At 37.1% G+C, this 24,011-nt stretch overlaps 1 protein-coding gene across 1 annotated transcript in view; it reads right to left on the bottom strand.

The window, feature by feature from the left end:
• LOC106492115 (bifunctional heparan sulfate N-deacetylase/N-sulfotransferase 3) overlaps window positions 1-24,011 on the bottom strand; it is a 69,051-nt gene that overhangs the window by 42,331 nt on the left and 2,709 nt on the right. The window contains exon 2 of the mRNA XM_013951888.1: window positions 1,808-1,895. Within this exon, the coding sequence (XP_013807342.1) occupies window positions 1,808-1,895 (88 nt within the window). The remainder of the gene's footprint in view (window positions 1-1,807; window positions 1,896-24,011) is intronic.

Below are 24,011 nucleotides of genomic sequence, written 5' to 3'. Positions count from 1 at the left end.
TATTTCCTGCTTACCTAATTGTTCCTACCCCCTCTAATAAACAACACAACTTTACAAATCCTTTCTCTCTCTCAGCATTTTGCATCATCTATTATTTTGTTGGTATCTTTTGCCAAATATTCAGCTCCTACCTTTTCTGCATCAGTAAGGCTATACTACATCCCTTTTGCCTTATCCTCTTTCCTTCAATAAACCTCATCTGATATTCCTTCACTGTTGTAATTTTATTTCTCTTTACCTCAAAGGGAACCAAAGCAGACAAGGAAAAATGTGGGCAGATATATGTAATGATATATCAACATTTGTAGGCTCATTAAGTTATAGGATTCTGAGTCCTGTGACCACGAGGCGGGCAAGAGAGGGTCAGATACTGGCAGAGAGAGACACTCAAGGTTCATAAGGGGTTAAACAGGATAGGTTTAATGAAGGACTTACACTACAAACTGCACGGGGAGCCCTGGGAATTGTGAGGAGGGGTCACTGGCAGGAGGCTGCTGGAGGCATCGGTCAGATGCCCAGGCGGGACTCCTTTTCATATTAATATCCTTCAACTATGACATTATTTTGAATAGTCTTTTGTCTGTCTCTCCCAGGCTCTGATGTTGTCCTATTTTGCATGCATGTCTTTTTGTTTGTCAGCAGAGAACACCTTTCTTCTATATCACATCCTATTTAATGCCTTATCTTTAATTTCTCCTTATTTCTACAGTGGTTTAAGCATAAAATTATTTTAATGGATACTATATTGCTACAATATCTCAACTATCCAAATTATCCAAAAGGATAAAATCTGTGGTAGTTCAACAGAGCTTTCAGTGAAGTCAGCAGGAAATTTGTTCGATTGGTGAAATTTACTGCTCAACAACATGTTGAAGGGAGCTGAATTTTAATGTAAGGGGAAGAAGAATTCAATCTGTTCCACACAGACATCTAATGCAGCCACTACACCTTACCAGAATTTCAGGTGTATCGTCCTGAGATGTTCCAGCCCACCTAAAATTACTACCTAAATTTTCCATGCACTCGAGGAACAAACACAGAGAAAGATTTAGTCGGCCTATCCTACATGCTTCCCTTTCTCCATTTTCTGAGACAGAGTCTGTAGCAGTCATCTGAGCCAGCTTAAATTTCATGTCCCACTCTTTGAATGAAAGTATAAAGAATCAAGGAGAGATGTCTTTATTCCATTCTCAGGACTGATGTTATTGCTATCCAATGACAGGTATGTAACACACATAAACTCTACAGAAAGCTGAATCTGGCATCTCAGACTTGGATCGTCTCTTGCAAGTCCTCCTCCAGGCCCTGTGACTCTGGTGTTTCTGCATGTCTCTGCTTGTAAGAGGAAGAGCAGCATTCCTCTTATTCAGGAAACTTAACGGTCTGACAGGACACTCTTCTGAAGGACTTAGCCTTCTTGGGCTTAGAAACTACCAGCCTGCTTCTCCTACTTCCTCTTCATTGCTCTATTTACCGGACTATTATGCAAAGAATGGAAACCATCATTCTTTTTAAGAGAAACGTAGCTGCAAAGATGCATTTATATACTCAACCTAGATGAAGTTTAGGAAAAAATTTGTTTCCCTAAATCACACAGTTTTATGTCCCAAAGCAAGCTAGAAGGAAATAAAATTTGATTTTTTTAGTTATACTATTACAAAAGAAACTCTTCTCTCTACTTAGACCCTTAGTCCCTATCATTTTATTTAACAACATAAAGATATATAATCCTTATCATTTCTACTTCCCTTATAGTACAAAGAATACCAGCAAAATGAAAGTTTTTTTTTTTTTTTTTAATTCTTACCTGTGTGATAAAATTTCCCTGAAAATCCCAGGTTGAAAGTAAAATTTGTAATCTGAGCTCTCAAAAGATTCTGAGTGTCAAGGAGGGCCTGAAAAAAAAAACCACCAAAAACATATACACATATCTATATAAAACCACATCTGGCACAGAAATTTAATTTAACAATATAAGTATTTTTTTAAGGTATATATATTTCCATGTGTTTTCTCTTATATATGACAAGGAAGTGATAGATATTTTTGTTACCATTTAAAGATCAAGGACAACATGCAAACTGCATCTTCTTTCTTGTAAAGATGACCAGATATTAAATAATGCTTTATTTCCTGAATCATTTTATAGATAGGGAAACAAAGGCACATGCCAGAGAGAAGACCTTTCACTGTTTACTCAGTAAACCAGACACACAGCCAGGAATGAAATTCAGATCTTGTGTCCCAGACGATGGTCCCATTCACTAGGGTGAATAGGATCTATCAGGATTATGTTTCTCCAGATCAGGTGCAAGCACATACAGAACATTTTATTCATGTTTAAAAATTGCTGGCAAAAAAAAAAAAAAAAAAAAAAAAAAAAAAAAAAAAAAGGCATCCAGAAGGACGGAAAGAAGTTAGATGAAGCCTATTCTGCGTTACAGAACTTAATCCTACCCCAAAATTCTGACTCATTTCTCAGACAGTTAGCATACTGGCTGTCAGCATAAATGTACTTGGACTAAATTAGTACAAACAAAAAACCAGCATGTTGAAAGAAATGGGGAAATTATTATTCATCAGATACAGCTTCACTCTTCAATTTCAATATGCTCTTCTTGATTTGTAACTCCCAAGATTTACAGATTACTTTGAAGAGTTATCTCCCAAACTCTCATCTGGTGCTGTTATTCTCTCTTTCAGTTTCTCAGGTGTAACAAAAAGCTAGCTTTCCAGTATGAGCAAAACCTTTACAAGGCAAGAACAAAACATAGGAAAAAGAACAAAAAGCTTCCTCTAAAATGACACTGAGCATACACTCCTCCAAATGGCCTGCCTTCAACAGAGCCCTTGATAGTTGCTTATTTATGAACACAACAGACTCTTCAGAGATTTGCAACGGTGTACACAGCACATCAGAATTGTATGGCCAGCTATAGTACACATACACACGCAGGCTCAGGCACTCACACAGCCTACTAAGTAGCCATACCTTTGAAAGAAAGGAAATTTATACATCAAAGGTCATCAAAGAGTTTTCAAAGTCAGCATACATTCTACCAACAAATATTCTGATAAAGTGATTAAAAACAATACTCTTGTCAGAAATGAGTAACTCTAACCATGTTATGAAAGGGGAATGGATTTAAAATCACAAAAAGATTAAAACCACTAGAGATTTTCAAAGGTTTAAATGTCAAATAGGCACCTTACTCTTGAAATTCAATGACAACTTAGTGCCTTGCAAAATATGACCCAGTAATTTTAATTATACATTTCTCTGGCCATTTTAAATATTAGTAGTTTATCCATAATTACTTTTTTAACCAGAATGCCAGAGACAACAAAATGTTGGCATGGAAGTCAATTCCAGCTTTAGATATAGGCAAAGCAAAGTTACAGTTGTTTAAAATATGCCCCAGTTCATAGATGGAGGTAATATGCACCTTATCAGACAGCTTCTGGGCACACAAGCTCTTCGAGTCACATACTGGGTTAACCTATATCAATTCTAATAAAAGCACAACCTCTATCTGCAAATTTTGTCAAGCCTATTTCCTTAAACTGTCATACCAACAACATTACAATGACAAAATCAGGCAAATGGTGACACTCCCCTGCGTACCAAACTTGAGAGGCCCAGGGCATCAGGCCCCAGTGGAGCTCCCTACTCCCAGTAAGAGGTGGCCTGGCCCCATCAAGGGAGCGCAGCACTGCCAGAAGTGGGAACACACTTTCCAGACCTCTTCGCCGTCCTGCTTGCCACTGCTAGAGCAGCCCTGCACCTCCACAGCTTCTTCTCTCAGCAGCAACAGGGGGGCCAGAGACAAGAAGAGACGAGGGCACAGAGCAGCACTGTCCCGGTTCTGGGGCCTCAGAGAGCTCCTTACACTTATGGCTCAGACTGACTCATGGAAGCGGGTGCCTGAAGGAGCTGTTCTGCAGCAATAGGAGAGAAACTCATTTTGTTCCCATCCTGGAGGGTTGCAAAACTGAATTATGCTGACATGGCTGACAAAACACGAGCAGTTTCAATTTTGAGCTACCAGTAGTACTTCTCTTGTTTACCACTTCAGCAGAGCAGTATATTATGCAAAAGCACATTCATTAAACACGTATTAATCACAAAGCTAAACTTGTGAAAGAACTATCATTTTTCTCTTTTTTCTTAAGGTCCACATAGATCAGGAAGGGCATCATGTTGCTCTCCCCCTAACTTGCCTCTCCTATTGTCTTCTCCAGCAATGCAGCTCTAGCAACAAGAGTGATAGCTTTTTTAAGAACAGTATTAATAAGGTAAAGATCATCCTCTTCCACTGGGAAAGGAAACCCTAAAAATGTCCTGCAAACAACGTATTTTATAAAGGAATAAGTAAAATAAAAAACACAAAATGGAGATAATTGAAAACAAGCTTGAGACTTCTGAAGTGGAATATATAGAGATAAATCTTGCAACAGTATAACAAGAACTTTTGCAGAGGTTATGAGAGTAAAGATCACTGAGCAAACTTCTTATTCTGATGAATGTTAGCAAATCTGCAAGGTTTATTATTAAAATCATCCTTGAGCTGGTGGGAACTGATTCAATGAAAGAATTTGTCTTTTTAGTGAGATGCGAAGCTAAAAATGTAGGAGATAAATGATATGGCAATACACTTATTATATTAATGGTTTATATCTCTGAATGAAAGAGATTCTGAGTACAGCTTGACAGCAAGATGACATGAATGGCTACAAAGTTCTTTCCCTCTGAATTAAATCCAATAGGTCCCACTGGAAGAAAAATCCATACATTCAGAAAACCCTCAAAAAAGTATGATTCTGAGGTTCTTGCACACCAGTGAAGAAGGTTGCTCAGAAACACAGCAAAAAAACAGCTCCTTGGATTTCCGTTTACTGCACGACTTTAAAGAAGTTTAAGGGCAAAAACTACATCCACTCTGATAAGAATTCTGCAGCGCAGGCTTCAGGATAAAGTAAAATTTAAGCCCCAAATGAACAGTGCAGATTGATAGCATGACTCTAATTATTCTTACAATTTAAAATTTTAATGTCAAATATACTTCCTTACAGCTATCTGCCAAAATAAAAAAACTTTTTGGAGGACTACTGTGTGTAGCCTCTGGCTAGGTTATATTTATATTCTTCATGCTGTGTTTACTGCTATGAGGCACCAATCCTTGAACTGCAAAGAACTGTGACTACTTTTTGAGCTGAAGGTCTTATCCAGTACCTTTTAACCAACTTCCCAGCTTGTCAGCTCTAGTCTAGTCTCTGAGTGACAAAAAACAGAATGAAAACAGAGAAACCCAACTTTGAAGGAATACTTTCCTGTATCTCTCTGGCACACTGCAGTTATATGGTTGATAGGAGAGTCAGAATTCTTAAATTTTAAAGGGCAGGAGGGAGAAGGGTACCAGAAAGACCATGCATTTCTATGATAATGCTATTTAGATTTTACATTTTCACTTGGAATTAATTTTACTGGCATAGCTGTCACCTTCTTGCATCAGTGACAGTCTGGTAGCTGTATTTTATTTAGGCCAATAGACATGGTAAGACATTCCTTGTATCACTCCTAACTGATCTTTTTTCTGTCATGAATAATATTAAACTCCAAAGGAAATCTGGAGTTCATCTTCTAGAGATTGCTGAAAGAGATCCTATTGGTTTTTTCGCCACATTATTCCCATTAAAATCAACAGGAGTTCTTATGTTAAAATCTTGTGCTGTTGTTTGGAAATGTACCAGCTAAAGTCAACAGTGTATCTGCTTACCTGCTCTACCCACTCTGTCTGCAAAGAAGGAGTACACAGACCTGCTGTGAACCATTTTTTGTACAGACAAGCCGAGATAACATTTGAGTTGTCATGCCTATGATTATTTTCTGGGTGACTTGACATTTTACTCATCTTTCAGGTTCTAAAAACAAAATGTTAAAACTCATGAAAAATATACAGTAGCAGATGGCAGGGACTATTACTGTGAGTTTCTATCAGAGAGACAGAAAGAGAGAAAGAGGCAGGGGGAGGAAGAGTTTGAAATTTCATTTCTAAATGCTATTTTATATGCTGAAGGTAAGCTGGTGATATTTTATGATCGTTTTATGAACAACCTCTCTGGGTATTTGTATGAGATGTTATATAAGTATGCTAGCACTAAAGATTATATTTTATAAACTGTGCAGTAAAACCTTCCTATGTTTATAAATAATTATTTAGTACACGTTATATTTCCACTGGTACTGTAAGGAAAAGAAATTGCTGGCTGTGTAATCATTTTCATGTATGTAGCTACAATGGAATCTTTTCTTTTCAACTTTTCCTAGCTCATATATTAGGTTCAGGAAATACCTTTTGCCAGAAATCAAATGAGCATTCCATATACGACAAAAGACTCCCTTCTGTCATAACTAACAGTCTAAAATAATCCCAGAAAAAGGCACCATTATAATCCGAGTAATAGATGAAAATTGTTCTGACAATAAAACAAGAGCAATCTTTCAACCTTTGCATCTGACATGTATATAATATAATGACAGGAATATAAGAAATCACATATGTTGTAAGAAAGGCCAGGTTCTCAGATGATTAATCAGCATCATCCCATTTAAGTTATTTCATTTCCAGTTTAACATCTCAGCAAATGTAAGGTGCTATAACTGCCAATGAGATTTCATCTGACCGAGAATTTCTGAGAAAATGGACTCTAAGACCACAGATGGAAGAGTAGGAACCATGAGAATTAAAATATTCACACACAAAAAAATATTTAAATTCCTGCCTTCCTATGGATGGCCTCCTTCCTTTTTCACAGCCATTATATTTAGTTCTTTTATCATCTTTCATTCAACCCTATTTACAAAGCAAACAGTTTTATTTCATTTTTCTCACCTTACAGACAGGACAAACAGAGACACAGATAGATGACATAGGTTGTCAAAAGCTCTTGCTCAAGCAAATCAGCAGTGAAGCCATGAATAAAACCTGTTTTGCCAAACTTGCTTTCTACTTCCATAGCCAGGAAGCTACTCTGCCTCCTCTCCTCAAATATCTCTTTTCATGATTTCACTTTATAGCTTGTCACACAGAAATCAGAAGTGTAAGCTTGTCTTTGGCAAACAGACAGTAGTAATCTCTTCACCAACAACAAAATCTTCAGGCCCAAACATCTCAGCTATAGCAGCGATCAGATAAATAAATCAAGAATGTTCAATTCTGCTTCACCACAAAAGTAACTATTACTTGTTTCTGTAGTTATGCCAACATATTTATGACTATTTTCCTACTCAAAAGCAGCTAACGAACTTGAAGAGCAAACCCGTTCAAAATGCTGTTCATCTTATTTGTGGTCACACATGTTTTAACTAAATTGGCAACCAGATAGACATAACCTCACAATGCTACAGTGTTAGTATTTTAAACTTCAAATCAGAATATGTTTTTATGTCAGCAATAAAAGGAATAAAGGTCAACTTCACAATTTTCCAAAAAATCTATCTCCTCCCCTTTTTTTCCAGGAAGCAAATCTCAGCTCTGTAACACTTGTTTTATTATTTCATGTGTTTAACAATAATATCAAATGACTCCTCAAAGTAAGAACTACTTAGCTTCTGAAGAAAACTTCTAACGCTGTACTGGCTCTTTAATGAAGGCAAGCACTTTCTGAAAAGGTAAAAAAAATTAGTAAAAAGCATAATGTGAAAGCACATGAGTTAAGTGCATTAAGCCCCTTTACAGGAGCTCTTATGAGAAGTAGCTTTAATTCTCTGTACCACATTTCCTCTTTAGTTTAATCCCCTCAAGAGAGAAAAGAAACAGAACTAGAGCCACAACAGAACTAAAGACACTTTACTGACTGGAGTTCTTCTTAAAGGGGCTTAATGAGCTGTGAGTGATGTGATGTCCCTTTAACATTTAGCCACATCATTTTACCTTTCCTGAGTGTGTAGAAAGGCCCTGAGAAAAGGGTCCTGCGAGTGCAGCTGCCAGGCTAGGTATATACACAATCTGTCCCCTCCAAACTGATCCTTTCTGCAACATCTGACCTCCGCTAAAGTTTCTATCCATGTTACAAATACACTTGCTTATAAGGAAAAAAAACAAAAAACAAAAAACACAAGAGGGAGGAGGGAGGAATGAAAAGGGAGAATTCAGGAATGTAACATATATGTGACTGAAGTGTGCATCTATGATGTACACAAAAATTACGATCATGACTTTTTTAGAGCAATGTGCTTCTCTTTATCTGTTAAACAATCAGTATTGGAAATTTCCCACATACATTTTGAGATTTGCTTTACCATATTTTATATAGTAGTTCCTAAGCTTGGAGGCACTAGCAAGGTGCCAATACTAGATAGAGGTGAGACATGGCATGGTGTAGCGCAGAAGAGAGTCCAAGCTAACAAGCTGTGCCTGATTATTAGCTTAGGGTTTGTCCTAGCACTTCTGGGGTTTATGGCTGAAGAGAGAGAAGGAGGGCCACATGGTCTGGGGAAGGGAGCGATGAGGGAGGAAGCAGCAGGGATCCACCAGAAACGCTGCAGAGGCAGTATGCCAGGGGGTTGGAGCGAGAACTGCTAAGGCAGTGATGGCAGGCATTCAAGAAGCTGTGACAGAGATCAGGGGATAGAAAGGCAGTGGCAAGAATTTTGGGTGTTTGGAGGTAGCAAAAGGCAGCATGACAAAAAGAAACAGAAGGCAATGTCAGTGAGGTTCCATCCCAAATGGCTGGGAATCATAATTTTAATAGACTATTTTGCTTCAGAGGAAAAATGTTTTTCTCATGATAAATTAGGTATCTGTAGAACATCATTAAAATTCAATGTATATTCTTTCTGGATTTCCAAGATTATCATTTTGACACCCATTACCATAAACATCTCCTATGCAGGAGAAGAATAATTACTTTGGCTATGCTGTGTCTGAAAAAATATTTTGAATATCCTTCAGACAAAAGGAGGAGAATGCTTATATTTTCTTTGGCTGTGCATTCTCTTATCTGAGCTGAGACTACAGAGGGGGCAAGAGAAGAAAAGTAATGCAATCTTCAGCTTTTTCAGCAAAGTGGTTAGCTGGCAGAGACCACAAATTATAAACGGACCCTAATCTGCTTAAGTGAAGAAAGGCTTGGTGGAACCAAGGTGTCCAAGATGACACAATCCAGCACAGATGGAAAAACTGATGAAATAGGGATGGAAAAGCTGAACTGCTGACAACAAATACTTTCAAGTTTACAACACATCAGATTCTACACAAGCTGAAGATAACTATTCCTGCTACTTTGTATAACAAAATTAAAATATGTGGAAAAAAAACCCTTCTTCTCAAGATATAGTAGCTTCAAGAAAGAAGTTATTTTTTTCAATTAAAAATATGGATTGTGAAAAATCTACAAATTCTTTTTTAAAATGTAGAAGTTCCACATGCCAGCGGGATGCCTATTTACAAATGGCCATGTAATATTGTGGCAGAATTTAAAACAAAACACACATGCAAAAATTACTTGGAGCAGGAATTAAGTACTTGGTGTCAGTTACTCGAAAACGGTTGTAGTTTACCAACAGCCAGATTCTACCTGCAGCAATTGTGTTTTTAAATTATCAAAACAGGCATGCCTGAAGCCCGATTCTTTAACGTGCAGGATATGTAAAACTCCCCCTGATTGCTTGGGGGTAACCTGGACTGTCTGCCAGATCCATTCACTTGAGTATCTTATCGGACCTCCCATATATTAAGGCGTACAATAGTTAAACAAGTCAGTGGGAGTCCTCTCATTTAAGTTCAATAAGCATCACTACCTTGGTACCCAAACTTCTCTTTTAAAGTGTTGAGGAGATGAGATATTCAGGCTGAGAGCTTCACTGAGGCCCGATTATGTATGCTTTGGTTTTTCAGTGTTCAATATAAGACATGCTGGACCTGATTTCAGAAGAATTCAGGGGACCACAACTTTAGTTTATGTGCACAGATGGGATGACACGTACTTCTGAATGGCAGCAAAAGGTATCTGAATTTGAGGTCCTCCAAAGGATACTAAGTATCCACTAAGTAGCTGCTTTGGAAAACGTTGTCTCAAACGATTTGCATCAGATGTTTGTCATTAGAATATACCGTTTTAATGTTACAGGGTCTTCTTCTGGAGTTTTTTTGTATTATATAAAATAATAGTTTTCATGATGCTCCAATTATACATTTTCAAGTAATTAAGCTCTTTCATCTAGGCGAATCATTTGTACAACCAAGAGATTTAAGATATATTTCTGACTAACTTCTTTCACCAGCTTCTCACTTCTTCAAGGTTGAGATAGCAGGTAATGGGAATAAGCTAATTATGGCAAGGTAAGTTGAAGGTTTTAAATATTTGGTGCCAATTGTATTTAATAAAGTAATGTAATTAGCATGCTGTTTTCATGATTCTATATGGAATTCTGCATCATTAGCTCTTGATTAAACTGTACTTTGACGGAAGAGGTGCCTATTACTACACAGCTAAATGATCTCATTATTCTGCAGTTAACAGAAATAAAGTCCTGCATTTCTTTTAATTAAAGGTCAAAAAATCCCAGGCCAATTAACGTAGAACTAATAAACACCCTACTGGTGCATATGGCAATTTTCCCCTGGATTTTGGTCAGACAGGATTCAATACAGAACCTTGATTTGTGTGTTTTTGTCTAACACTTCATCTGCTTATGAAACAGCAAGTATAAATAGGTAAATTCTCACAATATAACAGAATTTAAAGTAAGAAAAAAAAAAGACTCTAAAATGCATTCAAAATCTCTGCACATTCATTCAGTTAAGTTTGTATTGTCAGGATACTGTTGATGAACTAGTACAGCTGGAAACAGAGGTACATTAGTTACAACACAAGCCCTCAAGCAGCCATAGCACAAAGTCACACATGCCACCAAGCCGCCTGACCTCTGAGCATGACGGTCCAACTCTTAGGGCCACAGAGTAGTTCCGACTCTATTCCAGTTCACTTCCTGGCCACCCTGCTGTGACTGCTTGGTCTTGCTCATCTCCATCACATCCCATTGGTAGTAGATAAATTGTAAAGGTTGTTTACTGACGCATGTAGACACTTGTCTAGATACCAGTAAGTGTTAGGCCTCAAAAACTGAGGTTCAGAGAATGACCTGAGCTGCAAAGCAATTGTATCTCTGAGTCTCATTAGACACCCCACACTTTTACAGCTTCACATCTTGTTTGGTAAGGTGCACAATATTTTGTTATAAAAATTAAAGCATTGTAATGGGCTATTCTTTAAATGGTGTCTATATCTTACAGTCAATCAGCTCAGACAGAACACAGATGGGTTACCCAATTCCTAGTACCATACTCATTATCAACAAGATGTGTGCTTCTTATTTAATGCTTCCTCACATGCCAACTCCAGTTTTAGCTTTCACTACAGCCAATGGGCACAGCAGTCAGAATCTGGCTTGAAGACAAAGGCTACTGTCCAAGCAAGACAGTCCTCCACTGTACACGGTGGTCACGAGCTTCCACTGTGGCAAAGTCTATGCTCCCTTATCCGCCATGCGCTGCTGCCTGGCTCTGCTGCTTAGGGCCCTTTTACGCAACTCTTTACAACATGTGGCTCTGCTTGTGGAAGAGAGATGCTAAATGCTGAAAATATCCATAAGGTTCAATATTCTAAGAATTTATGGGCCCAAACTCTCATCACGAGAGAGCACAGTGACCTCATTAGAATATGCAGGAGGAAGCAGCTGTGTCATTACATCTACACCACTCCAATGAGTTTGTCAGTGGATATATTACTCTGTTGAAAATGCCAATGTTTAGAGATGCAATTCAGATTTCAGGTCCTCCTTTTCATCCATGGTCTGCATACAAAACAACAATAACAAGAAGTTCCATAAAACCTGATTCCTTATAGATGTGTCTCAAAAAAATTGCCATTTTCACATGCAGTAGCCTGTGCTCCCTTTCACACTGTCACCTCGGACTGACCCTCCCCTTCAGGCCCTCCCATGTCTCCGAAGCCCCTCATTCCCTTCCCAGTGTCCCACATCCCCTATCCAGATGAAAAACGGGCAGTAGGTGCTGTCACTAGTTCCTAGATACGGCATACTGATCAGCCAGGGGCAGGTCACAGACAACAGGTAAATGCAGAACTCATCTGAAACCTCAGCTTCAGAGCAGGCACTAATCCACGCATATGTCTTATTTCATACTGAATTCCACAAAGTTAGTAGGAATTTAACTCTCTTTGAGACCTGTCCTTATCTGTTCACACTGGACTGAAATTGGCCAGTAGGCTCAAAAGTCATTAGACTGATGGATTGACAAAAGCAAACACGGACATTACAAATGCCTTATTTTTTTAGGAAAAGGTTATGAAAGTTAAAATGATAGCCTGTGGATATGGCCTTCTGCAAAAACCTCAGTCTAATTTTTTTGCTTCAGTGTTAGTACTCTCTGAATCTCAATTCCTGAGACTGTATAAACTGACTCAATTGTCCCCATAAGCCCAAAAGTTTGTGCTTACAGTCCAGCAGAATTTTAAATAAGTAAATTTTTGAAATTTTGTCTGCATCTTTATACCGATGATCACAGCTCAACAGTGGGTGGTGCCACTCTATTTTTCCAGGGCATAAAATATTTCAAGCATTTAGTTTTTTATTTTTCCAGCATTTAAAGAGAGATCACTGAATAACAGTAGCTACAATTACAGTGAAAACTTGTTATTTGCTCAAGGGGAAACTCAAGTCTACAGACTCAGGTATAAAAAGCTGCAATTTAGGTAGCTTAAAAGAAATATTAGTCACTATGCTGCTATGTATAAAAAGCTGGTGCCAAAGAGAAACACTTTGGGGTTTGTTTCTTAGTTTGTATTTTTTTCCTAACTAAGACTAAAGCTGCTAGACAACCCCAATAATACTTGTGTTAATCTTAGTTTTATATATTAGAGAACAAACAAAATAAAGAGCAAATAAAAGACTCAATCCCTCTCATTTAGATAAAAACCATAATAGAGCCAGTTGCTCACCCTGTTTAGTCAAGCGTAATAGACCTGTCACTGTCATATCACTGTCCTGTTAAATAAACTGAACACACAAGGCTGGGCAGCACACAGATGACACAATCATTCACAAATGTGTTTCCTGTTTTATTTCCTAATAGAGCCTTAAAGTTTCCTCAACTTCTCTTACTGCTTGGTCTGTTTAAACATCTATCTGTCTCTCTATCTATCTCTCTATCTTTGTCCTTATAATTTGGGTGAGTTGGGGCCTAGGGAAAGCTCCTTCTCTACTTAAACTCTATCTTTATTTCCAGAAAAAAATCTTTGACCAAAAAGATTTTCATTTTCTGTCTCAAAACTCCATGCCAGAAACAGCTGGGAATTCAGTCTCCAGCCTGCTCGCTCGCTAGGGAGTCACAAATGAATACATATTTTTTTCTTCTTTTTATCAATAGTTCTAAAGTTGCTCAGTAAACTTCCTCTGCTGCATCAGCATTGGTATAGAAAAATTAACAGAAAATGTGAAAGCAAGAAAAGAAAAGCTTGTATAAAATTACCTTAATTTAACTCTTTCTCAAACCCTATTTTTCATGATTATATGTAACCAATACAGGAAAACCCCCCCCACAGATCGTATTTTAAAGTTAATCAAAATTTGGACAACCTCATTGACTTCTATATAGTACCTAGTCCAAGGGAAATATTTCAGCAGAGACAAAACAAGAGCTTTGTGAAACAATGGACATCAGTAAAAGAAACATAAGAGAACGCATATTAAAACAAAGGGATGATTTTGTTAGAAGTGTTGACACGCACCTTTCCTGTTTTTAGATGAGCGCCTGCCTTTCTAAAATACAAGATTATAGAAACCACATCTAGGTAGACCAATTTCCCAACTACGCTCTACACTTGTGGGCTCAAAGTGATGAACAGGAATCCAAACTGAATTCTGCATTTGATTACACTGTAAGAGATTAAGAATACATTTTAGTACAAATTCCTTGCCAATATTATATTGCTTCAAATAGCACATTTTATACTATTTTGCCAAATCTGATTTTTAAAAACTTACATAATCCTTTTACTTCCATTTGGATAATATTTTTCACACTACCACATGCTATTGTAAGGAACTTATACTGGCTTTTCAGCCTGTACTTAAATATTTTAGTGCAGCATATTAAATAATTACTATCCATCCTCATTGTATATAGCCTGCAGACATTTGAAGGCTATTATTTTCTGCTTTGGTCATCATTTAACAAGTTCTTTAGCCTTTACTTTTTCAGTCTTTGCTCAGAGATTTCCTGACTATGCTGGTGTTTCTGTCTAAGCATTCTCTAAGTATTTCTGATTCTGTGGTGACCAAACTGACCACAACATTCAAGAAATTTCTCCAGTCAGAAAGATAAATAATTTTCTGATACAAAGTATATATAGTTTAAATTCCAATTCATCTTACACTGCAAACTGGGATATAATTTAACCTCTATCTTGTTTTTTAGGGTATTTTCAGGATTACCATTTTCAAAATTCCCATTATTTTTAAGGGGGACAGTGAGAAAGGACAAGGGCAAGGTACAAGAGGAATGATCTTCTGACCATAAAAATACTTAACAAGACAAAATTATTTTTCAGATTCTTTTCCAGTTCCATTAGCGCTCCATCACAGGCAACTCCCAGTTATATTTATTCCAAGTTAGCTGTACACTGGGAGCAGAGAAGCTTGAGCTGTTCTCAGGAGTGCTACTGCTGGAAGCAGAAGTGCATGGGAGCTTGATGTAGAGCTATATGTCTTATTAGCTCCACAAAAACGCAACCACAGTGTTTCCAAACCTAACCTGGTACTTCTGTACAGCATGACATGGCCCTTGCCATGTCAATTTACTGACTTGGGTTGGAATGAGTCTATGGATCATCAATCCACACAGCCACTGACTTTTTATTTGTTTTCTTCAGTATTTACATTTACAAGTGTATCGTAGTATACATTTTGCGATATGTAAGGGTATTTAATTTATGATTTGTTGTGGACATGCAACAACATTCTAAGGAACAGTCTAATTCATCTCCAGGGTTGTAAAGTATCAGAAGGAATCTGTTAAAGACTAAATATTTTAAAAAAACTGGTCAGAAGGTTTTTATGCTGTCTGTCAAACACTGGTTTTAAATAGGGAGTAACACTTATAAAGAGCAAAACGAAAAAGACAGATCACTTTGAATTTTACACAGAAAAAGAAACTGGAACTGAAAATAGATATGGCATTATTTCCAGAGGGGTTAGATAGACCCTGGCAACCAACTGTCTTTCTTTTACTTTGTTTTGCAAGCATAATCATCAAGAATCAGTCATGTAGTTGTACTGACTTTTTCCAGACTGAACAGGTGAAAAGAAAGGACACTTTCCATGGAACTGAACCGTAAAAGAACTAATGAGGCAGATTCCCCCTTCTGCCCTCAGTCTTCTTTTTGCCATACTGTGATACTTCTTCCTGAGATTGAAGAGAGGGAAGGAGGTAGTCACAATTTCGGCTTAATGTTTTACAGTTAATTGCTTACATGTTTATATTTGTTTGCAATGTATTTTTATTTGTTGCTTGTGAAAATTTTGTTTAATTCCACTAAAGCAGCAGGAGCCGGAGAGCAAACGTGTCATTTGAAAAAGCTCAGAATAAGTCTTGCAGCAGGCACTAATACAGTGATGAATTTATACAGCTTTGTGATAAACTGTAGTCGCATTATTTGTAATATCAAAATGCTTTTTGAAGCATGCCTCTGACATGTACAAAGACTATAAAGAAAGGTGTAAACACAGAATAAAGAGAGTCTCTGACCCAGAGAACTTGCAGTCTAAGAAAAGAGAGACTGACAGTGCAGCATAGGAACACATTGTCAATGTGATGGAAAGTAGTTTCAACATATAAGCATTCCTGAATTATGATGCCATGCACGCCCCAGAGAAAGTTAGCATCTTGCCTCAGGTCTGCATTAACTTACAGACATCAAAGCCCACTGTATATCTTCACTTGTAACTTCCTTTTTTCTCTTTTGCTCACTGAACATTGTTATTCAGTGAACAACAACAGGCAGCTTTTAAATTACTAATCTTGAAACTTTGAAAAAGGGTTTTCAGTGGAGGCAAATTATCCAGTAGATGTGAAAGTCTTATAGTGCATATTAAGGTTTCAACACGTCTTGCCTCACATTTCACTCACTCTATAAATTTTGGAAAGGCAGGCTTTGCTCTCATGGCCATATGGATCAAGCCAAACAGAGCTGGACTTAGGTTATGTTGACAATACTGAAAGTATAATGTGCAGGGTCACATGCATTTTCATCTCTCCTATGAAAATATTCACATACATTCTTAAAGTATAAGTTTCTGAGAAGAGAGAGGAAATAGGATACTGACAGAACTTTTATATGGCTTTGAACCAAGAATGACTAAAGGAGGTTGGCACGCTGGGCGCACATAAGCATTTGGTGTGGATTTCTTTGTAAGTGAAGCCTTATGCTCAAATGTAAAGATATCTCTACATAATAAACAAGGTCAAGTGGAAAGCAGAAGCCTTATAGAAAGTGTTCAGTTAGCCCACCTGATCCCATGGGATCATAATTGTTTAAGTTTGAAATAACATAGCTCTTAAACCACATAATTCCATTAAGAACAAAAATGAAAATACAACAGCCAGACACCCATCAGTAAGATAGTTCATTCAGCCTAGGAGTATTAAAATACTCACTACTACAGAGAAATAATGGAAACTTTAAAAATGAAAAAAATTATTACTGTAATTTGCTAGACATAAATATACAGGACTGTGCATACATACTGCATGTGTACATACTTGGGAAATCATCAGTCGATTCACAGAGGCAATGATTTTCTTATTTGGGTTCTATGAGGAAGTGTGCTAGTTATAAGAGCTATGAAGTTACACTAACACCTTTTTTCCTGTTGCATAACCATTAAACTGTAAAACATGGGACATAGGTAAGAAAAGAAACAGTCACTTATCGGGGACATGGACAGGGAGTGCAGTATTTTCCCCCCCTTAAATGTAGTTAGAGTAGTTTAACCTCTGGAGGAGAAAATAATGGGACCATAACAACCTTCTCCGAAGAATGCTAATGAGCTTCCTGAATGGCAGCAAATCACTATGCATGGAACGAAGCCCTCCTGCTGTACGTCATGTGTGACAATCCGCAGAGCATTCACCTTCATCTGGTTAGAAAAAGGGAGTCATAATTCTTTCCTCTATTACTTCCATATGTCAGCTGTTAGAATCACAACACATTACTTAAATGGAAGCAACATATCAGTGAAAGCATTCATGTGTATTTGAAGAAAGTTATTGCAAATAATCAGCTACTTACTTTCTCTTCATCTCTGTTACTTTATTAAAGGCATTAGGAGCAAAAACTTTAGAAAGTATTGCCTATGGACAATACATGAGAACAGTCTATCACGTGAAAAAAGATTCACTCAGCAAGCCAGAACAGTAAAGTGACTGTGGTCAGATAAGTGAGGAGTTATGGTAAGAAGTCCATTCCTTCCTTCTGAGGAGTGGTCCTCTCTCCTCTGCCCCCAGCCATTATAAATTGTTTCTTTGCAGAAAAGGAACTTATTTTGCCTCAGCTCACCTTTTGAAAAGCATCTGCTCACAGAAATATTCTAACAAAACTCATGTGTGTTCAGCTAAAATACGAACTGTGGATAATTCTGAGTCTCTACTGTCCAGACCCTGAGATGATTTTATCTGCTTTTTATTTACTGCAGGCATACTCAGGCAAGTTGTTCAGATGCTATTCATGAGCCAGACCAAGCGGAAAACTGGGCCTAGCAACACATATGTCAGCTTTTCCTTCCTCTGTTCTCTGGGGATCTCCCAGGTGCCTCCATACTTCTGCTAGAAACAGGATGGTCCACAATGAAATGGCATCAGGGTTATATGGATACATCACATGTATTTTGACATGGGCTGTCTGAGGAAAGCCTTGAGATGCCCTCTTGACCAGATATAAATGGGCTGTTAAGACAAGGAGTCTTTAAAGGAAAGCTCTAACCTTGTATTTTAAAGTAAACTAGTACATCAGGCACCCACATGCTCAAACTGGAGATGTTACTAGTAGGACAGGACCAGAGAGAATGTAACTGAAGGTCAAAGCTGGTGCTGGGGTAAAAGAACTTTAAGCAAATCATTCTCATAGCCCTCAAAGATCCCATAGGATCCACTATGCTGGGAAGCAGCTTCTGCCTCTTTAACGATTAAAAACAAACAAACAAACTGAGGTCGAGTTTTCTCTTCTCTTAGTCCCCTGCCACACAATTCATAACAGGAGACAACAGTGTGAGCCTTTTAAGAATCACAGTTCTCTTAAAAGTCTGCCTGAAAAATCACTGTTTCAAGATTTAGGTTGGTATGAAAGGATATAGTGTCACAAGCTTTTAGATTTCAAAATATATGATTAGGTTACTCTGGCATTGGAAAACTAAGCAGAAGGGGAAAAAATCACTATATACAACTCTACGATTAGCAATCTGCCTTGTCCTTCTGTGATATCTTTTGCCTTAGTACTCCAGAGAATTCTGCATTCGGCAGTTACGGTTCTCAGCAGTCACTAAATATGAACGAAGCACCATGGGGCAGTACTGTTCTCCTGACCCAATCCTTCTGTGTGAGACACTTCTTTTGTGAAGCGCAGAATGTAACTAACTTCTGCAGGATTCCCTTACAGTGGGAAATATTTGGCATCTTTAGGCCTATGTATCCAAACAGGTAGGAGAAAGATGCATAGAATATTATCCTCCTTAACAGTAAAACTCTCTACTGCTTTGCTGAAAGGCTGCAGTACATCAATACTGTGAGTTGTTAAATCCTATATCTAGGACCTGATGTCTCTCTCACATTTAATGGGGCTAAGTGCTACTATATCCAATTGCTTTAATTTTCTAAAACAAACAAAAAAACAAGCCAAGAATTCTAACAAATACAGAACTGGAATAAAACCTGAAATTTGGATTCCTCATAACAGATACAGTACTGGAACTGTAAGCTTTCCCAAACTTAAAGCTAATGTGAATTGATTCTGAGCTAGAACGAACATCCACAGGTCAATCACTGCTTAATTTCTTTTACACTTTTAATATAGAGCAGTAGGGGACTGCTTTTACAGCCACTGTGCCTACAAAGTTTTGTATAGAGGAACAGATGATCTGCATTGACAAAACAGACAGTTTAGTCAACTACTAAAAATAGATGAACGTAGTTACCATTTTGGACACAAGAAGTATGGCTTCTTGTATGGCTACAGATGAATATGTCAGTGCTGCTATTTGACACACACATTCTATTTTACAAATTTCATTCTGAGGGTCATATTCATCCTATATCCTAGGAAGGTGGGCAGTATATTTAATATTGTTTATACAAACCTTTTGGAAAAAAGGAAGCACATCACTAGCTCCACGGATGACCATCTTTCCTGGTCAGCAGTAGTGATCCATGCACTGTCCACATCTCAGTCCTTCCCACATATAATGCCTATATATATATCAACATAAAACATGGGCGAGGGACATTCAAACACAAATAGGAAAAGGTAATCTTTTCTTTTGCCTGTCAGTCCATTCAGATATGATTTTAGAAACCAGATATTATTAGGCACATAGGTACTATGCAAGTTTTTTGTCTTCACACATTTAGTACAATGGATAACCTGTATGATTAATCTTAGTGTCAAGCTTATTGCACCAGGCTTGGTTGTAGCTAACTCTGTACAAGTGCAGAATGGGAGCAAGAAGCATATATGGAATTCCCAAGTGTTACCTCGGTAATCCTAGAAGCATCATATGCGAGGCATACCAGCCCTCCTGTGTCCCCTGTCTGCAGCCACCTTCCTCTGGTCAAGGATTTTTATACAACATTCTGTTTCAAACATCAACAAGCTCCCTTTAAACACAAAAGCTGGGCTGTATTGAGAGGCAGTAATATCAATCTTACTATATTAAAATTCACAGAAGTTCAGTATATAAAACAAGTTACTTTTGTATATTGAATGTTAACATAACTGACTAGTAAAATGTTCTATCCACTGGTAGCAGTCCATAAAACATATAAAGCTCAGTGTAATTGAACAGACATGAGTATCTCTGGTAATTGTGTAACTGACACATTCAATGACATATCACTTCTTTCCTAATAACTATGTGATACTATAGATAAAGAAATGATTAACTTACATAATTACACTTTCTCCTGTGAAAGGTTAAGGAATTATCCTGCTGTCTTGACAATTCAGGCTTTCTGGCATCTTCTACCCATTCTCCTTTAACACAAAATGTACCTAACCCTCTCTTCTAATGCAAATATTTAGGTCATTCCTATGCAAGAGTAACGGAAAAGAAACGTCACTGCATTTTTAAAATTCATACACAGGTGGTGTGCTTTAGCATGCAAAGTTCTGATTTCTTCCCACTATACATGAAGACTATACTGATATATACTATACTGATTTCTTCCTGCTATACAGGCTGAAGAGACACTTAAATTACTACACTTGTTTAAAATTCATTAAGCTACACTGACTAATGTGGACAAATCTGTAATACAGGGAATAAACAATTAACTTTTAGAGGAGAAATTTCTGTTAAATTAAACAAAAGATATTAGGCCACCAGTGTGCTGAGATAATAATATAACAATGACAGCACTGGCTCTGGGACACGGAACAAGATCTATCTGGGCAAACACAAATGTTCATATTTGATCCTAGTCACTCTAGAAGGATTTTATGAACAACAGAAACAAACTCGTATTTTTAAGGTGCAATTCACTTATTCAGTGTCTGCCTAAAGATGAGCCATTTGTGGCTATTTCTCTGTGTTGACTAGTACAGAAAGTTAGATGGCTAGCTCTGATACAGATGTCTACGTTATAAATCTCAACCTCTAGGCAAGAAGAATCTCGCACAGACAGACTCTGTAAGTGATGGAGACTAAAATGCTATGAATTTGTTCTTTTTGGCTAAATTCTCTGCATTATCAGAACATTGTTTAGCACAGATGATATGCAAGCAAATCACTAAAGAACATAATTCTCATTATTCAATTCTTCAATGACTCTAATGCCAAAAGCCTCTGCAGATTCAAAGCTTGTTTTTCTCATTGTAATGCAGGTCGACTAGTAGATGCATTACCTAAGTTCTCACAGAACAGAAGAAGAAACAAGATATATCATCTCACTCCCAATAATGGATATAGTTAATATGAAACTTCTTCCTTGGCAATTACAAAAAATTCCCCCAAAAGAAACAAGCACCCCTCATAATATTTTCATGTGTAAGCATAATCATATTTGTCTGTTTTTAACTCTGAATATATTCTGTAACAAATCAAAGATGCTTATTCATGCCAAAACTCTTCCCAAATAACAAGCTGCCCACTGTTCCAAGACTGAGCAAATGTAGGAATTACTTGTGTAGAGAAAGATTAGATTTATATGAAGAAAGTGAAAAGATTACAGGGAAATAAGTATGTTTTCCCCATTCCGACTTCAATTCAAAGTGCCTCTTCTGTAAAGCACAAAAAGGACAGGAGAATACAGAGGGGATCACATAGCTATTAACTTGAGAAAACATATCACAATGCCCTAATCCTTCCTTTTGAAAATGTGATCAACTCTCAAGGATGTATGGAAGAAATGAAAAAAAAGTAGATCAACTTACTGCCTACTGCTCCACCAGCGCTTTTGGAGTAGAAGCTATCAATGGAAAAAAATTGTATTTTAATTTTCCTCCTATTATCAGATTGTTTTTTCCTTGGAAAAACCTCAGTACTTTATAGTCTGAAAAATTTTATAATGAGTAACTGTAACAATAAAGATTATGATATTAAATTAGTAGTGTCAAGTGGGACAATCATGGTCTATTAAGATAAACTTACTCTGTGCATATCTGGATAGATTTTCTCTGTATATCCATTTAAATGAATTATTTGCACTGCATAGGCTCTTAGTCTTCTAAAAGAAACAAAGAAAAAATATAACATTGTCACAGCATAATGGTCTCTGCTGCTAGACAAATATTAAGAGAGTAAAAAAGTTATTGAAAATGAACGCTGAGACGACATTATCAAGTTTATTTTCAAAGTGGGAGGCAATTAGACTATGACAATGTTCTCTTCCATTATTTTTTTTATACCAGAAAAAGACAAAGTAAATAAACTAAGATGGATGGTTATTGCTGATGCACACTGACAGCTACTCAGTATGCTGTATTGAACAACTACAATCTATTGGCCCAGATTTTATACAGGGACAGTCAATTTGATAACAATCAGGTACAGTTTCAAGGGTTTTTTTACTTTTTAACTGATGAAGTTATGGTGGGACTGGTACAAAGTTAGTCTGCTGTTTAATAAAATGGCCCATGTATTACTTTTACAGAATTTTTATGTTGATAAACAATGTTAAAAGATTTTCAGAAGAGCTCTTTATACTCATGTCCTTGACAGTCTGGATACTCAAGCTGAAGTACCACTTTGCCTAATTTTTAGAGGAGCAGAAGACCCTCATTTTAGAGAGGCTGCTTTTGACTCGACCTCTTCTGAGGTAAGAAATAATACTGATAAAAAATTACCACTTAACCTTATGATAGCAATTTTCAGAAGTGCTCAGTTCCAATTCACAAACTTTAAAGAAGAGGGCAATTTAGTCTAACATCCATCTATTAACTATTATTCTGGCCACTTAGCAAGTCTCATTTAGGTTTCTGAAGAAGAAAGATTCCCCTCAAAACCTAACCTTATATGCAATTGCAATGTGACAAATATTCTGTACTGCTTCAATGCTGCAGGATCTGTTTTGCTATGATGACCCTCTTTTTTAACACTCAAAAGGAGAGAACAGCACAGTCAACTTTCTTAACTTGCTAACCCAACTTGAGCCTAAACCTTAGGGGCTTAACGAACCAGTCCTTCTAAAGTGAACCCAGGTTGCCTATACAGGCGACAGAGAGAGATCTATGTCTCAGAAGACCTAGGACAAACATGGTCTGCCTAAGTTAGTTAGTGAAACTCAATAATAACTAATTATTTTTGCTATCAGTTATGTATTAACACTGAAGTTTCTAAACTCTGTCCTATCCAGAGTAGTGAGCAGGACCAGCCATAAAGGTTCTCTGGATTTTGGAAGCTTTATGAAGTGTTTTAGATTACTTCTGCATTAATTGAGTGCATGTAGAAACATCCATCTCACTCTAAGCAAGCTCACAGTCTTACTAGATGTGAATATGTCCAGAAAATATTAAATAGGAGACATGTCAAACAACATTAAAACTCAGAAAAGCATTAGACCTAATTCTCTATTGCTAGCATTTAAAAATGTAAGCTTAGTAGAAATGAGTTAATCATGAGTACTGAAATTATACAAAGTCTCCATTAAGGAACCTATTTTCACACTAGCAGCACACAATTCTGTCACAGTCAACACAGAAGAACTCACTAAAACACTCCTGTCTAATAGGATGTCATTTCTGTGCAAATATAGTTTACAATAACAGATTTTCAACTACCGCAAATTGATTTTATTTCATTCCTTCCACATGTCATTGTGCCACAGAGGATAACTCCTTTGATATTAATAGTAATGAAGATGCATTGCATCTGACAATCCTAACAACATGTTTAATAGAACATTTTAACTTTAAGCAGATGAAGAATCTGAAGGGAACACTTCTTCTGATTCCACTGTTTCAGAACATAGTGCTATATAAATGATCATCTACATTATTCCTACTTAAAAGTTATTTCCACTTTGATATTATTTATATTTGACAGTTTTATTTTGGGGAGTTAGCATTCTGACATACTGCAAATTAATCTCCCAAAACAAAACAGTTCACCCTTTTGGATCTGCTTTAACCTAATTTGTCTCATTAGCTTCCTGTTTCTGACAAGTAATTCTGGCAATTAATCATTCTAACTAATCCTAAAATGACATATTAAGGTGTCATTC

This window comes from Apteryx mantelli, chromosome 5 (assembly GCF_036417845.1).
Source record: "Apteryx mantelli isolate bAptMan1 chromosome 5, bAptMan1.hap1, whole genome shotgun sequence".
NCBI lineage: Eukaryota > Metazoa > Chordata > Aves > Apterygiformes > Apterygidae > Apteryx > Apteryx mantelli.
This window is presented reverse-complemented; position numbering and strand designations above follow the sequence as displayed.